The following is a 16,877-nucleotide window of genomic DNA, read 5'->3' as shown; positions in this document are numbered from 1 at the left end:
TTTAATTTCATGGCTGCAATCACCATCTGCGGTGATTTTGGACCCCCAAAAAATAAAGTCTGACACTGTTTCCACTGCTTCCTCATCTATTTTCCATGAAATGATGGGACCAGAGGCCATGATCTTTGTTTTCTGAATGTTGAGCTTTAAGCCAACTTTCTCACTCTCCACTTTCACTTTCATCAAGAGGCTTTTTAGTTCCTCTTCACTTTCTTCCATAAGGGTGGTGTCATCTGCATATCTGAGGTTATTGATATTTCTGCCAGCAATCTTGATTCCAGCTTGTGCTTCATCCAGCCCAGCATTTCTCATGATGTACTCTGCATACAAGTTAAATAAGCAGGGTGACAATATACAGCCTTGACGTACTCCTTTTCCTATTGGGAACCAGTCTGTTATTCCATGTCCAGTCCTAACTGTTGCTTCCTGACCTGCATATATAGGTTTCTCAAGAGGCAGGTCAGGTGGCCTGGTATTCCCATCTCTCAGAATTTTCCACAGTTTATTGTGATCCACACAGTCAAAGACTTTGGCATAGTCAATAAAGCAGAAATAGATGTTTTTCTGGAACTCTCTTGCTTTTTTGATGATCCAGCAGATGTTGGCAATTTGATCTCTGGTTCCTCTGCCTTTTCTAAAACCAGCTTGAATATCTAGAAGTTCACGGTTCACATATTGCTGAAGCCTGGCTTGGAGAATTTTGAGCGTTACTTTACTAGCGTGTGAGATGAGTACAATTGTGCGATAGTTGATGGACAGGGAGGCCTGGCATGCTGTGTTTCATGGGGTCGCAAAGAGTCGGACACGACTGAGCGACTGAACTGAACTGAACTTGAGCATTCTTTGGCATTGCCTTTCTTTGGGATTGGAATGAAAACCGACCTTTTCCAGTCCTGTGGCCACTGTTGAGTTTTCCAAATTTGCTGACATATTGAGTGCAGCACTTTCACAGCATCATCTTTCAGGATTTGAAATAGCTCGACTGGAATTCCATCACCTCCACTAGCTTTGTTCATAGTATGCTTTCTAAGGCCCACTTGACTTCGCATTCCAGGATGTCTGGCTCTAGGTGAGTGATCACACCATCATGATTATCTTGATCGTGAAGATCTTTTTTGTACAGTTCTTCTGTGTATTCTTGCCACCTCTTCTTAATATCTTCTGCTTCCGTTAGGTCCATACCGTTTCTGTCCTTTATCGAGCCCATCTTTGCATGAAATGTTCCCTTGCTGCTGCTAAGTCACTTCAGTCATGTCCGACTCTGTGCCACCCCATAAACAGCAGCCCACCAGGCTCCCCCGTCCCTGGGATTCTCCAAGCAAGAACTGGAGTGAGCTGCCATTTCCTTCTCCATTGTATGAAATGTTCCCTTGGTATCTCTAATTTTCTTGAAGAGTTCTCTAGTCTTTCTCGTTCTGTTGTTTTCCTCTATTTCTTTGGATTGATCACTGAGGAAGGCTTTCTTATCTCTCCTTGCTATTCTTTGGAACTCTGCATTCAGATGCTTATATCTTTCCTTTTCTCCTTTGCTTTTTGCTTCTCTTCTTTTCACAGCTATTTGTAAGGCCTCCCCAGACAGCCATTTTGCTTTTTTGCATTTCTTTTCCATGGGGATGGTCTTGATCCCTGTCTCCTGTACAATGTCACAAACCTCCGTCCATAGTTCATAAGCTACTCTATCAGATCTAGTCCCTTAAATCTATTTCTCACTTCCACTGTATAATCATAGGGGATTTGATTTAGGTCATACCTGAATGGTCTAGTGGTTTTCCCTACTTTCTTCAATTTAAGTCTGAATTTGGCAATAAGGAGTTCATGATCTGAGCCACAGTCAGCTCCCGGTCTTGTTTTTGCTGACTGTATAGAGCTTCTCCATCTTTGGCTGCAAAGAATATAATCAATCTGATTTCAGTGTTGACCATCTGGTGATGTCCATGTGTAGAGTCTTCTCTTGTGTTGTTGGAAGAGAGTGTTTGCTATGACCAGTGTGTTCTCTTAGCAAAACTCTATTAGCCTTTGCCCTGCTTCATTCTGTATTCCAAGGCCAAATTTGCCTGTTACTCCAGGTGTTTCTTGACTTCCAACTTTTGCATTCCAGTCCCCTATAATCAAAAGGACATCTTTTTTGGAGTGTTAGTTCAAAAAGGTCTTGTAGGTCTTCATAGAACCATTCAACTTCAGCTTCTTCAGCGATACTGGTTGGGGCATAGGCTTGGATTACTGTGATATTAAATGGTTTGCCTTGGAAACGAATAGAGATCATTCTGTCATTTTTGAGATTGTATCCAAGTATTTCATTTCGGACTCTTTTGTTGACCATGATGGCTACTCCATTTCTTCTAAGGGATTCCTGCCCGCAGTAGTAGATATAATGGTCATCTGAGTTAAATTCACCCATTCCAATCCATTTTCATTCGCTGATTCCTAGAATGTTGACGTTCACCCTTGCCATCTCCTGTTTGACCACTTCCAATTTGCCTTGATTCATGGACCTGACATTCCAGGTTCCTATGCAATATTGCTCTTTATAGCATCAGACCTTGCTTCTGTCACCAGTCACATCCACAGCTGGGTATTGTTTTTGCTTTGGCTCCATCGCTTCATTCTTTCTGGAGTTATTTCTCCACTGATCTCCAGTAGCATATTGGGCATCTACCGACCTGGGGAGTTCCTCTTTCAGTATCCTCTCATTTTGCCTTTTCATACTGTTCATGGGGTTCTCAAGGCAAGAATACTGAAGTGGTTTGCCATTCCCTTCTCCAGTAGACCACATTCTGTCAGACCTCTCCACCATGACCTGTCCGTCTTGGGTGGCCTCACATGGCATGGCTTAGCTTCATTGAGTTAGGCAAGGCTGTGGTCCACGTGACCAGATTGGCTAATTTTCTGTGATTATGGTTTCAGTGTGTCTGCCCTCTGATGCCCTCTCCATCTTACTTGGGTTTCTGTTACATTGGACGTGGGTATCTCTTCATGGCTGCTCCAGCAAAGCGCAGCCACTGCTCCTTACCTTGGATGAGGTCACCCCCTCCTGACCTTGAACGTGGAGTAGCTCCTTTTGGCCCTCCTGCTCCCATATAGCCGCCGCTCCTTGAACGTGGGGTTGCTCCTCTCGGCCGCCACCCCTAACCTAGTGGTCCTCAAAGTGTGATCCATTCTAATGCAGGTGTGTGGGCTTCTCCCCAGCCTGCTGGGTTAGGCCAAAAGATGCCTGACATCCGCTCAAAGATGTCCTCATCCTAATTCCCAAAAGCTGTGAATGTTACCTTATGTGGCAAAGGGACTTTGCAGATGGGAAGTAAGTTAAGAATCTTGAAAAGGGGAGATTATCCTGATTGTGCAGGGGGGCCCAAGGTAATTGTTGCTGTGGGGTGCATCATTTGCAAATATCTCCCATTCAGTGGGCAGCCTTTCCATTATGTTGATAGTTTCCTTCAGTGTGCAAAATCTTTTTAGTTTCATTTAGTCCCATTTGCTCATTTTTGCTTTTGTTTCCTTTGCCTGAGGAGACATGAGTGGGTGGTCATGCTGAGTCATGTCTGATTCTTCGCGACCCCACGGACCATAATATCCCAGGCTCCTCTGCCTGTGGAATTTTCCAAGCAAGTATACTAGCTTGGGTTGCCATTTCCTCCTCCAGGGGATCGTCCCAACCCAGGGATCGAACCCAAATCTCCTGGTTGGGAGGTAGATTCTTTAACACTGACCCACCTGGGAAGCCCCCTGAGAAGACATATCCAAAAAATATTACTAAGACTACTGGTGAGTGAGGCTGGTCTTGGGGCTAGTATGGGGCCACCGGTTGGTGGGCAGGGTCAGGTCCTGGGCCAGCTGGAGGCTCTATGGGTCCTAAGGCAGTTGGCCTGCTGGTGGGTGGGCTTGTGTCCTTGCCTGGCTAGCTGCTTCACCTGAGGTGCCCTAGTACTGGTGCTGACAGGCTGGTGGGCGAGGCTGGACCCCTGTGCTAATAAGCCAGAGCGGGGATTCAGAAAGGGTGCTTCCGAGCATGTGTCCTCGTGGTAGAAAGTGTTAGTTGCTCAGTCATGTCTGACTCTCTGTGACCCCATGGACTGTAGCTTACCGGGCTCCTCCATCCGTGGGATTCTCCAGGCAAGAATACTGGAGTGGGTTGCCATTTCCTTCTCCAGTGGATCTTCCTGACCCAGGGATTGAACCCAGGTCTCCTGCACTGCAGGCTGAGTCACCAGGGAAGCCTCTGTGCTTTGTCCCTATTCTGCATGCCGCATGGCCATCTCCAGAGAAACACTACAGATGTAGGGGAAGGGAAAGAGTCTCACCTTAAAGACGGAGCCCTCGGTGTAACACAGTCTAACTGCATGTTGCTAAGTGCTGGTTTCTCCTGGTGATGTGAGTGAGCTAGGGAGGTGCATGGTGGACCTAGAAAACATTCGAGCTTTGGAGACAGACAGACTTAGATTTGAGTTTCTGCTATTCTTTTTAGTGCTATTCTTTTTTGTTGTGTGGCCTGGGACCTCACAAGATGTTCACAGACAAAGCCACACTGAAGATGAGCTAACATCCAGAATTACGAACACACAGGGAACAATCTCTCATAAGTGAGAGCCAGCACATACAGCAAGCACCAAGTTTAGACCACAAGCACCAAGAAATTCAGATGAAGAGACTATTAGAGAGCACTTATAAAGGAAGTATGTTTGAAACAATAAGAAAAAAAACCAAGAGGAATTACTAGCATAAAAACAAGACATGATATAAAAAGATGGCATATTTAAAAACTACATACTTTTATGAATGAAAATTATAATCATGAAAACAGAAATTTAATGGATGTTAAATATCAAATTCAATGTTGTTGAAGACACAATGTGTGAACTAGGAGATAAAGGTGAGAAAGTAGTTCAGAATATGACATGGAGGGCTAAAGAGATGGAAAAAATGAGAGATTAGGAGGCATGGGCAGAGAAGGCAGTGGTACCCCACTCCAGTACTCTTGCCTCGAAAATCCCATGGATGGAGGAGCCTGATGGGCTGCAGTCCATGGGGTCGCTAAGAGTCAGACATGACTGAGCGGCTTCACTTTCACTTTTCACTTTCATGCATTGGAGAAGGAAATGGCAACCCACTCCAGTGTTCTTGCCTGGAGAATCCCAGGGACGCGGGAGCCTGGCGGGCTGCCGTCTATGGGGTCGCACAGAGTCGGACACAACTGAAGTGACTTAGCAGCAGCAGGAGGTATGGGAATAGAATGTGAAAGTCCTGGGGGGACTTCCTTAGTGTTCCAGCAATTCTAGAAGGAGAGAATGGAGAGAATGAAAGAGAGATAATATTGAAGCTGATAATGGATAAGAAATTTTCAGAAGTGCTGACAGTCATGAATCCTAAGGTAAGAGAAATGTTGATTAACTTTGGATTTGTGGAATCAGGAATATATGTTAAATTTTTTTGATGTAGATAGAATAGAAATAGAATAGGTAACTTTCAAAGCAGTAGAAGAGAACAGTAGTGATAACATAAAGATCCCCTTTAGAATAAAAGCTACAGGGTGCCTAAAAATAAATCTGACCAGTGTTTATAAGAGCTTAATGGAGAAGACTTCCCTGTAGCTCAAACGGTAAACAATCTGCCTACGAGGCAGGAGACCAGGGTTTGATCCCTGGGTTGGGAAGTTCCTCTGGAATAGGGAATGGCAATCCACTCCAGTATTCTTTCCTGGATAATTCCATGGACAGAGAAGCCTGGCAGGCTACAGTTCGTGGGGTCGCAAAGAGTCGGAGATGACACAGTCCAGTGGAGAAGTTTATAAAATGTTATTGAAAGGATAAAGAATTGAGAAAAAGGCTTTGTTCTTGGATAGGAAAATTCAATTTCTATAAATAAGTCTATGAATTTAATCTGATTACAAAATGAATCCCCAAAGAGCTTTTTCCCAAACTTGATATACAGACCCTAAAATTCATGTGTGAAGAAAAGGAACCAAGAATAGCTAAGACAGTTTTGTACAAAAGAATATGGGAAGACGTGCTCTAGCAGCTATGAACTCTTGTTATAAATTGCAGAACTTAAAGTGTGATGTCCTGGTACAGACAGACCTGCAGAATTAAATAAAGAGCCTGGAATGAGATTCATGTGCACATGGAAACTATGTCAGACAAAGTGGCATGACACGCCAGTCATAAGAAGATAGATTATATCAGAAATGGTGCTGGGACAATTCCTGGAGTAGGAAATGACAGCCCACTCCAGTATTCTTGCCTGCAAAACTTCATGGACAGAGGAACCTGGTGGGCTACAGGCCATGGGGTTACACAGAGTCAGACACGCCTGAAGTGACTTAGCACATAAGAGAAACATTAATTAAATCAAAAGAGGGTTTTTTAAAAATAAGAAACAGAAAGTATGATCCGACAAAGCACTGATGGATGAAGTGAACTTGAGGTTGACCCCTGTCCCTCTGCTGTGGGGTTTAGGTCTGGATGGAGGAGTATGCACTGTCCACTCTGCTTCAGACACACCTGAGAGATGACCATGAGAACGTCATCCACCGAGTCCTGGGCCAACTTGGCAGCCTCAGTGAAGAGTGAGTACAACTTTGTGTACGCTGGGGGCCTTCTGTCCGGTGTGATGCTCCATGCTAGCCTCCGTGTCCTCATCTGTAAGTTAGCTCCCACCCCCCTGGGCCTCCCTTACAGTGTGGTTTTGAGAACAACCAAAGTATAAACATGAATATGAAATACACAGTGATAGCAGAGTGCCATGTATGAAAGGTTGAAGTCAGACCTGGTGTGGGCACATGAATTGTTCTTACCCTCAATTTTCTCATCCATAAAATGGGGCTAACAATACCTACTTCATAGAGTTGTCTTTCATAGAAACTTTTAAAACACCTTTTGTGAGGTATAGTTTACATACATTATTTTTAAGAGTACAATTCAATGATTTTTAGTTAATTTTAAGAGTTCTGCACCCATCACCATGATCCAATTGTAAAACACTTCCATCACTCCAAAAAAGACCACTTTTGCCCATTTTCAGTCATTCCTCATTTATTAACAAATTTTATATTTTAAAATATTCTTTCTTTAGTTATTAATGTGGTATCACTTTTTCAGCTTCCTGAAATATATTTCTTTTTCCTTATTTTACATAAGAAAAATTATTTAGATATAGCTAATTTTCTAGTTGCCCAGTCCTTTCCAGGAAATTATTTTGTGTATATATCAAGAAGCATGTGGATAGCTGTATTGTTGGATAGGTATCAGGAGATGGAAACAAGTAGGGAGAATCTGGTGAGCAAGTTAAGGACAGTAGTGAGCAATTGGAAGATTTATCCAGTCTCAAAACTATGTCTTTTAATAGTACTAATATTTAGTCCATTTATATTTAATGTACAACTTTATGGTAATATATTTAGATTTTTAATCTATCTCCTTTCTGTTTGTTTTATGTTTTTCCAATCTGCTCTATGTTCCTTTTCCTCTCCTCTCTTACCTTATTTTGGTTTCAGTTCAGTTCAGTTCAGTCGCTCAGTCGTGTCCGACTCTTTGCAACCCCATGAACCACAGCACGCCAGGCCTCCCTGTCCATCACCAACTCCCGGAGTTCACTCAGACTCACGTCCATTGAGTCAGTGATGCCATCCAGCCATCTCATCCTCTGTCGTCCCCTTCTCCTCCTGCCCCCAATCCCTCCCAGCATCAGAGTCTTTTCCAATGAGTCAACTCTTCGCATGAGGTGGCCAAAGTACTAGAGTTTCAGCTCTAGCATCAGTCCTTCCAGTGAACACTCAGGACTGATCTCCTTTAGGATGAACTTGTTGGATGTCCTTGCAGTCCAAGGGACTCTCAAGAGTCTTCTCCAACACCACAGTTCTTTTGGTTTAGGTGTTTTATTATTTTCTATTTTCTCTCTCTAATTTAGTTTTTAGTTATATATTATATATATATAGTATATATATATAATATATATAATATACTAATAATTTACCTTATTAGTTATATATTCTTTTACTGTGATTTTAATGGTTCAGAGATTTTGAATTGCATCCTTTGTGTGCCAAAATATAGCATACGTTAACATGTTCCTTCTTTCAAGACAGTAGAATGCTTTATTTCCATTAGTTTCTCTCTCACAGAGGAAAAATGCTTTTCTTATTGGGCATTTTACATAAAGAATCTGCCTGCAATGCGGGAGACCTGGGTTTGATCCATGTGTTAGGAAGATCCCCTGGAGAAGGGAAAGACTACCCACTCAAGTATTCCAGCCTAGAGTATTCCATGGACTACAGTCCATGGGGTTGCAAAAAGTTGAACATGACTGAGAGACTTTCACTTTCACTTTCTTTGTACATTTGCAACTCCACAAGATACTGTTTTTGGTTTATGCAGTCAGTATTCATTTAGATTTACACTTTATGTTGCTCTTGATTCTTTCCTGCATCTTTTAAGTGTCCACCTAGGAGTGGTGGACATATCTTTTTGTATGAAGGTTCTGTTTATTTTAGACACTGACAAATTTTCTTAAATTTTGTTTGTCTGAAAATGTCTATCTCCATTTTTGAGGAATGTTTTCACTGGGTGTAAAATCCTAGTTTAGCTGTCTTTTAAATACTTTTAAAGAAATCTTTTGTTTCTGCTTTCAGTTGTTTCTGATTGCTTTTAAGATTTTCTTTTGTTCTCTGGTTTTCATCATTTTATTATGATATGCCTAAACATGGATGTGGCTTTTGTGCATTTCCTGTTTGTTTTCACTAAATCTGTAGTGATCCTTGAATCTGTAATTTGCCATCATTGATCGGTTCTTTAAAATTCCGAATCTTTATCTCTTTAAATATCCCTTCTGCTTATTCTTTTCCTACCCTTCCTGGGAGTGCAATTTTACGCTCATTAGATCTCTTACCTTAGGTTATTTGTCTGTTACATGCTATTCTATATTTTTGTTCCTCGTAGTTCGGTCTAGATAGCGTGTTCTGGCTCTCTTCCCCTTCACACTCCCCTCAGCTGTGTCTTATCTGCTGTTCAGTTCATCTACTGAATTCTTAATGCTGGTTACTGTGTTTTTAGTTCTAGAATTTCCACTTTATTTCTGTCATAGTTTCCAGTTTTCTGATCAGATTCATCTTATTTAATTTCCTGAACATATTCATTATAGCTGACTATTTTAATATCCAGTATCTTGTGGGTATGTTTCTATTGTCTGTTTTTTTTTTTCCTTTATTTTTGGTCAGTTCTTATCTGTTTGCAAGTCTGGTTATTTTTATTGAATGCTAGACGGTGTTATTAAAAAATCGTAGTAATAACTTAGGACTTTGAATGATGGGATCTTCCTCCAGATAGGATTTATCTTACTTGCAGCAGGGATTTCAGACAGTGGCAGATCAACCACTCCACTGGTCAATTTACCTGATTCAAAATTAGGTCTTTACAAGGGGTGATTTCTTATTTTTAGGAGTGTTTGCTGGTTCTCTCCTCCTTGGTAAACTGACTGACAGTTTTCTGTTCCACTTTTCAGGCTGTAAGAAAATACCTCAAGTTATAAAACCAAATATTGAGCCTCTCTAAACCAGAGTTTCCTACTTGACTCATTGAGATAGGAACTCAAAAATAGTTCCTGATTTCAGTTCTGAATGTTAATTTTGAGAGTCATGTAAGAAATTTGAGTGGATATGTACTGAAGGCAACTGTATATATGCATCTGAAACTTGAGGCAGAATGTGATCAAGTTAAAAAGGTTAATCAAAGGACAGATGACTGACTGTAACTCAAGTGGGCACCCACATCTAAAAGGATGAGCAGCAAAAGATGGGATAATTTTAACGTGTTGTCTCTGGAAAGGTTCCCTGTGGGGTGTTTCTTAGTGGGTCAGTGTATTAGTCAGGGTTCTCCAAACAGAGCCAATAGAAGATATAGTATAGGTGATAAAGTAGAGATATGGGTGGGCTTTCCAGGCGGCGCTAGTGGTAAAGAGCTTCCCTGCTGATACAGGAGACATGGGAGACACAAGTTCAATCCCTGGGTCGGGAAGATCCCCTGGAGGAGGGTGTGGCAACCCACTCCAGTATTCTTGCCTAGAGAATCCCATGGACACAGGAGCCTGGAGGGCCACAGTCCATAGAGTTGCAAAGGGCCAGACACAACGGAAGCAACTTAGCATGCATGCATAGGTACAGGTATAGAGAAGCTGAGAAGTCGCAAGATCCACAGTAGGCAAGCTGGAGACTCAGGAGAACCAATATGTAATTTCAGTCCCAAGGTTCAAAGGCCTGAGAACTCGGAGGGCTAATGGTGTGACATCCAGTTTGAAGGTCAGCAGTTCCAAGACCCAGGAAAAGCCAATGTTCCAGTTTAAGTACAAAGAGGAGGAAGTACAAAAGAAAACCATGTCCCACTCAAGGCAGGCAGGCAGGAGGAGTTGCCCCTTACTCGTGGTTAAGTGGGCCATTTCATCTCTTCAGATCTTCAACTGATTGGACAAGGCCCACCCACTTTAGGGAGGACCATCTGCTTTACTCATTTATTCGTTAATCTCATCCAGAAACATCCTCACAACAGTTCTCAGAATGATATTGGATCAGCTGTCCATTCAGCCCATGGCCTAGTCAAGCTCACACATAAAATTAACCACCACACTCAGTGAAGCCAGGAACACTCACCCCCCGCCCCAACCTCCTCTCCACTGTCTCCAAAGGTCCACTCAGTGCATCCTGCAGGGGCACGGACTGCTCCTGCGCTCAGCTCTCCGGAGGCTGGCTCTCCGCGGCAGCGCCATCACCACCCTGGCCCAGATGAGGCTGTCGGGGAAGAAGAGCCTTCTCCAGGAGCTGCGGGAACAACACGCCCTGGAGCAGGGCTCCTCCCAGTGTCTGGATGAGCACCAGTGGCAACTGCTCAGAGCCTTGGTAAGACCGTGCCTCAGCCCCCTGCCCATCCCAGAACAGGAATGCCACTTCCTTGGCTTCCGGGTTCCAGTCTGGTTTAGTCAAAGCCCCAATCCTGGAGACTTCTCTGGTGGTGGCTAAGATTCCTTGCTCCCAGTGCACCGGGGGCCTAGGTTCAATCCCTGGTCAGAGAACCAGATCCCACATGCTGCAACTAAGAGTTTGCATGCTGCAACTGAGAGAAAAAAATCAAAGATCTTGCATGCTTCAACTAAAAATATCCTGCAAGCTGCAATGAAAACTGAGGCTCCTGTGTGCCACAGTTAGGACCTGGTGCAGCCAAATAATTAAATGAGTGCTTAGTTGCTTAGTCATGTCCGACTCTTTGTGACCCCTTGGACTGTAGCCCACGAGGCTTCTCTGTCCATGGGATTTTTCAGGCAAGAATACTGCAGTGGGTTGCCATTTTCCCACTCTCCTGTGTCTCCTGCATTGTAGGCAGGTTCTTTACCCACTGAGCCATCAGGGAAGCCCCCAAGTAAATAAATAAATTTTTAAACAAGCAATGGGGACAATGGCACAATAGGTACCCCCTGTTGGGGGCACTCAGTATGCCCAAAGCTTGCAGTGTATATGATAATGACAATTATACTAAAGTTGCACAAGAAGTCAGAACACAGATAGGTACAGTCATCATCAGGGGTTGAGAGGAGAGGGCTCTGTGGTCTGTTTTAAGGTCTTCACAAATCTGAAGAAAGACTGTGAATTGCAGGGCTGGGGTTTAAACCCAAACAGTCTGACTCCAGGGCTCCTATAGCCACTGAGCTGTATGAGCAGCTGATGTTTTTTGACCTACGAGTGAGGGACAAGCTCACCGTCTCTTTTTCTCGGCCCCGGAGAACTTGGTGGGAAGCAGGCAGCACTTCCTGCCCTTCCTCCAACTCCCCACCCTCCTTCTCCAACCCCTATTCCTTCAAGAGACGGACTCCCCATGGGCCCTATGTTGGCTTCCATGATGTCGCAGACTACTCTCAGACTCAGATGTGACTGAAGAACCTCTCTGCTGTGTGACTTTTAGAAAGTTGCTCGGCGTCTCTGCTCCTCTGTGTCCTCATCACTCCTGGTGTTCAGGTCTCAAAGTGTTTGGGATGAACGAGTAAGTTCTTGTACATGTAAAGAGCCACGGATGGCACTGGGCACGCTGTTGCTGCTACTGCTAAGTCGCTTCAGTTGTGTCCGACTCTGTGCGACCCCAGCTCACCAGGCTCCGCCGTCCCTGGGATTCTCCAGGCAAGAACACTGGAGTGGGTTGCCATTTCCTTCTCCAATGGATGAAAGTGAAAAGTGAAAGTGAAGTCGCTCAGTCGTGTCTGACTCTTAGCGACCCCATGGACTGCAGCCCACCAGGCTCCTCCACCCATGGTATTTTCCAGACAAGAGTACTGGAGTGGGGTGCCATTGCCTTCTCCAGGGCACACTGTTGGTGCTCAATAAATGCCCAAAGGGATCATCAAGATCCCCAGGCTCATCCACTGTGTACAAGTTTTTGCCAGCCCAGAGGTGCCCACTTCCTACCTCTTCTCCAACCTTCCTGGGACCCCGGGCAGGGCCGACCCCACCTCTTGGTTTGGTCCTGACCAGAGCATCCATTGACTTCCCTGGAGCTCAAATGGTAAAGAATCTGCCTGCGATGCAGAAGACCAGGGTTCAGTCCCTGGCTCAGGAAGATCCTCTGTAGCAGGGAATGGCAACCCACTCCAGTATTCTTGCTTAGAGAATTCCATGGACAGAGAAGCCTGGAGGGCTACAGTTCGTGGGGTCGCAGAGTCGGACACGACTGAGCAACTAACACACACGCAGAGCATCCATGCAGGCGACAGGGGTCTCCAGTCTTCTCCCCGCCCAACTTTTCCAGGAGGCACGTGTGCTGGAGGAGGCCGGCAGGCTGGAGGAGGAGGCGCAGCAGACGCGCCTGCAGCTTCAGCAGCAGCTGCTGGCTGAGGCCCAGGAGGTCGGGCAGCTGCTTCAGCAGCACACAGAGCGCGCCATTGGGCAAGCACTGCTGAGCCACGCACGGAACACAGCCTCCAGGAGCCGGGCCAAGGACATGGATGACTTCAAGGTGCGGAGACGCCCCAGCCTCTGGGGAGCCCGGGGGACTAGAGGCAGGGGTCAGGGGCGAACAAGAGGAGGGATTTGAGCAGAGCAGCAGCTGGGCCTGCCCAGGAGCCTCGGGCCCTGCAGAGCTCTTTGCCTCTGAGCTGCCTTTTCCCCCTACCCTGTAAGAGGGAACGCCTGCCCCGTGGAGCGGTGAGGATTTCTGCCGCTGCCCGGCCCTGTCTCCCGTCCTTCTGAGCACAAGCTCAGTCCTTGCCGCGGCTCCGAGAGGAATGTCATTTCAGCCAGAGCCTCCCAGTGAGTCAGTGGCAGATAACAGACTCTGAGCCTAAGTCCCTCCCCCAGAGGCAGGCCCTCCCTGCCCTTGGCCACCTCTGTGGGAACCTGAGCACTGGTGGAGTTGTCCCTGATCGCTGACCATTTCTGCTAACATCAGTCTGACCTGAGTAAGCCATGGTTTTCTCCTTGCACTGAGTTATGACAAACCGCAGGAGTGAAAACCGCCTTCATAAGAAGTGACGTGGGCATTGCCCTTCTAAGTCAATGGAGGGGTGGGTGCGTGGGGCTTTGACTGCCTCATCTCACTGGGCTCTTACCACAACCCTTGCCCGGAAAGGATAATTTTTCTTCCCATTGTTCAGGTGGGAAGACTGAGGAGTTTCACTGGGCGGAAGACATGCTTAAAGCCTCCCAGCCACAGTGAGTGGCTGGGACTGGAGGCTGGTCGTGCCTGGAATGACCAGCACGTGCTTGGCTTCTCCTTGCCTGCCTCCTCCCCCAGGCTGTGAGAAAAGGCAGGGGACCCCCATGTGTTGCAGATCTCAGCAGAGAGTGTCTGTGGCTGGTACCCACGAGAGGTGTTTTAGATTTGGGCTGGCAGCAGACCCATCTGGGATGTGCCAGGACCCTCGAGGGCACTTCCATGAGTCCCTTCATTTACATAAAGCCACTCATCTGCACAGCAGAGAGATTGGCCCCTCAATTCTGAAACACCCCATCTGGTTCCAGATCTCTTGTGTCTGCCACACCTCCTCATCCAGACCTCAGGGCTAGTGATGCTGGGAGAGTCTCCTCCCTCTCCTAAAACCTTACAGCTCTGACCTAATCAATGGTCATTATGCGAAAACAGAATGAAACACATGTGTGGCACGGCTTGTCCTCGGCTTCTCCAGAGGACTCTGGGTTAAATAACGGACCCCCACCAGACACACACCCACCAGAAAGAACGTGGGCCCAGTGTCTGGAAGGATGTTCTTTGCTGGACCTCTGTTCACAGGGCCCCTTGGCCTTGGGCCCTGTGGCAGGTGCTGGGACAGAGGAGCCAGGCAGCTGCATTCCTGCCTTCAGGGAGCTTACCGTCTACTGGGAGAGGACACGCTAACCTTGAGAAGTTGTACTGCATGGGAGCTGAGATGCAGGCAGTGCCGAGGGGGATCGAGAGAGGGCTGAAATGTTGGAGATTCTAGAGCAAATGTGTTTGCTGACTTGACTTGACTTTCTAGCCAGAAAAACCGGGGAGGAGGAGAGGGGGGTGGCCAGGACAGAGGCCCTGGAGAAGGGAGGAGGGCTGCAATGCAGAGGGGTGGAGATCGCCCCCCTGTGGCAGGAGGCTAGAGGGACAGAAGGTGTGATGTGCAGGTGGGTTTGCTTGGGGAGAAGAGGGACTTCCTGTCTTCTGCGTTACACCTGCTAAATGAAATCCAAGGAAGGCTGTCAGTGGGAGCTCCTGACCGGAAGTGCAAGGCCAGAGCTCAGAGTCCTTGGGGGCAAAGTCAGATGTGAATGTTGGATGGAGAGGAAGAGAGAAGCGGCTGCAGTAAGGGAGGAACAGGACTTAGAGTGAGGAGACAGGCTCTCATCTCCTCTGCGTCCTGAGCTGCAGCCCTCCTCACCTCCACGGCTTCCATCCATGCCGGCAAGTCGGTGTATTTCTCAACCCTACGAACATAAGGAATCACTCAACAATAATGAATGGGCATTTTTTTTTTTTTCTTGCCCAAAGCTTGAAGCCATTCAGTAAATGTTTACTGAAATGGGGACTCGAACCTGACCTTTGCCCATCATCTTATGAGGTAAAAGGTGATGACTTTACGAGTGCCCAACCAACATGTCCCCAATGATGGGGCATCCCAGCGTTTCTTCTCTGTTCTGCTTTGGGTCCAAAGGTGTGTCATTGAAGACTGCATATAACTGCAAGTGACAGAAATCTGTGCTTAAATAAATTAAAGTTACTGATCTCACATAACAAGAAATGTGGTGGTTCCAGGCTGGCACAGAGGATCAGTGATGTGACCAAGGACCAGCCTCTTTCTTTCTGATCCGTCATTCTTGGTGTTGGTTTTGTTGCCTCATGGTCTCAAAATGGCTACTGCTGCTCCAGACATCAGTCTGTGTCCTGGCCAGAAGAGGGACACAGCAAAGTCTATCACCCTCACCAAGGCTTTGCTTAATGTTGGGAAAAGGGAAGCCCTCAACAGATTCTCCCTAACTTTGCATCTCACTGGTCAGAACTGGGTCCTACACCCAATGTCAGACCATCCCTGACCAAGGAAAATAAGATTATTAATGCTGGTTTAAAGCAGCCAGGTACTCGCTACCTGCTCTGAACCAGCGAAGTTTGGGAGCAAGTGGACTATGGGAGCCAGGACTGTGTTGGCTGTAGCTGGCTCTGTGTGTGCCCTCTACCAAGACTTTTCCCCTCCTGCCCACAGAGAACGCTGATGGAGGCAGCCGTGGAGAGCGTCTACGTGACCAGCCCTGGCATCGGTCGGCTCGTGCAGGCGTATTACCAGCAGATTGGGAGGGTCATGCAGGACCATGAGGAGAGAAGGCTGCAGCATCTGAAGACCCTGCAGAGTATGGTGCCCTCCACGAGGAAGCCCTGCCAGCAGCAAGCCAGATGTGCTCTTAGTTGGGGACGGGGCGGGATGTCAGTGTTTTCAAATGGTTATTTAAGGGGGTTTAATTTTTTTTATGTTTTATGTATTTATTTATCCTTGCCTTGTCCCCCAAACCACCTTGAAGCCACCTTGGCTTCCCTGGTGGCGTAGATGGTAAAGAATCTGCCAGCAATGCAGGTTCAACCCCTGGTTGGGAAGATCCCCTGGAGAAGGGAGTGGCTACCCACTCCAGTATTCTTGCCTGGAGAATCCCATGGACAGAGGAGCCTGGTGGGCTGCGGTCCATGGGGTCACAGAGAGTCAGACACGACTGGGCAACTAACACTTTCAATGGCAATGACTTGTCCCCCAAAGGCTTTTGAAAAAGCACTTAAAGAAACATATCTATACAGTACAACAGAATTTTTTTTTTAAGTAGATGAATCAGGACAAGGAGGGGACAGTGAGATGGAGTTAAGGTTCTGTCATCATCTGGGACATATGTGAGCACATTCCTACTTAAGAGGGGACATGCGTTTGCCTCTGGGCTTCCTGGTGGCCAAAGAGGTAGAAGTTCCCTCAATTTAAGCTGTCATAGTGACAATGAGTAAGAACAGGCCAATGGCCCATATGTGGGCACATTTACACATGAGAGCCAGTTTTTCCCTGGGCTCTCGTACGAGGCCACCCCGGGGGGTGGAGCAGACCAGACCCCCAGGGCCAGCAAGAACATCATTGAGTAACAGACAAATACCAGTTCCTTAAAGTCCGTTCTTATAACAGTCCTCCCTACACCCGGGGCTCTGGGGCAGGGTAGAATCCCATTTTCTCCGATGGGTTTTTCCTGGATTGTCCACAATCTCTAGACAAAGGATGGGCAGCCGGTCCTGGGAGGAGGTCTTCCGTGAATCTTATTTTTCTCAATGAGCTCAGCTGCTGCTTTTTTCCTGCCCTGGCCCTGGGGAACTAGAGCTCTACATTCAAATAAAATCTGGGACCTGCCCAGAAATCTGCCAGCAGGCTAC

At 46.5% G+C, this 16,877-nt stretch overlaps 1 protein-coding gene across 1 annotated transcript in view; it reads left to right on the top strand.

Moving 5' to 3' along the window:
• The window catches only part of EVC (EvC ciliary complex subunit 1), an 89,735-nt gene that overhangs the window by 62,202 nt on the left and 10,656 nt on the right, over positions 1–16,877 (top strand). The window contains exons 13-16 of the mRNA XM_052641848.1: positions 6,450–6,559; positions 10,666–10,876; positions 12,771–12,977; positions 15,685–15,829. Coding sequence (XP_052497808.1) covers positions 6,450–6,559; positions 10,666–10,876; positions 12,771–12,977; positions 15,685–15,829 — 673 coding nt within the window. The remainder of the gene's footprint in view (positions 1–6,449; positions 6,560–10,665; positions 10,877–12,770; positions 12,978–15,684; positions 15,830–16,877) is intronic.

The sequence above is a fragment of the Budorcas taxicolor genome, chromosome 6 (assembly GCF_023091745.1).
Source record: "Budorcas taxicolor isolate Tak-1 chromosome 6, Takin1.1, whole genome shotgun sequence".
Taxonomy (NCBI): Eukaryota; Metazoa; Chordata; class Mammalia; order Artiodactyla; family Bovidae; genus Budorcas; species Budorcas taxicolor.
Note: the sequence above shows the minus strand (reverse complement) of the source record. Positions and strands in the feature narration are given on the sequence as shown.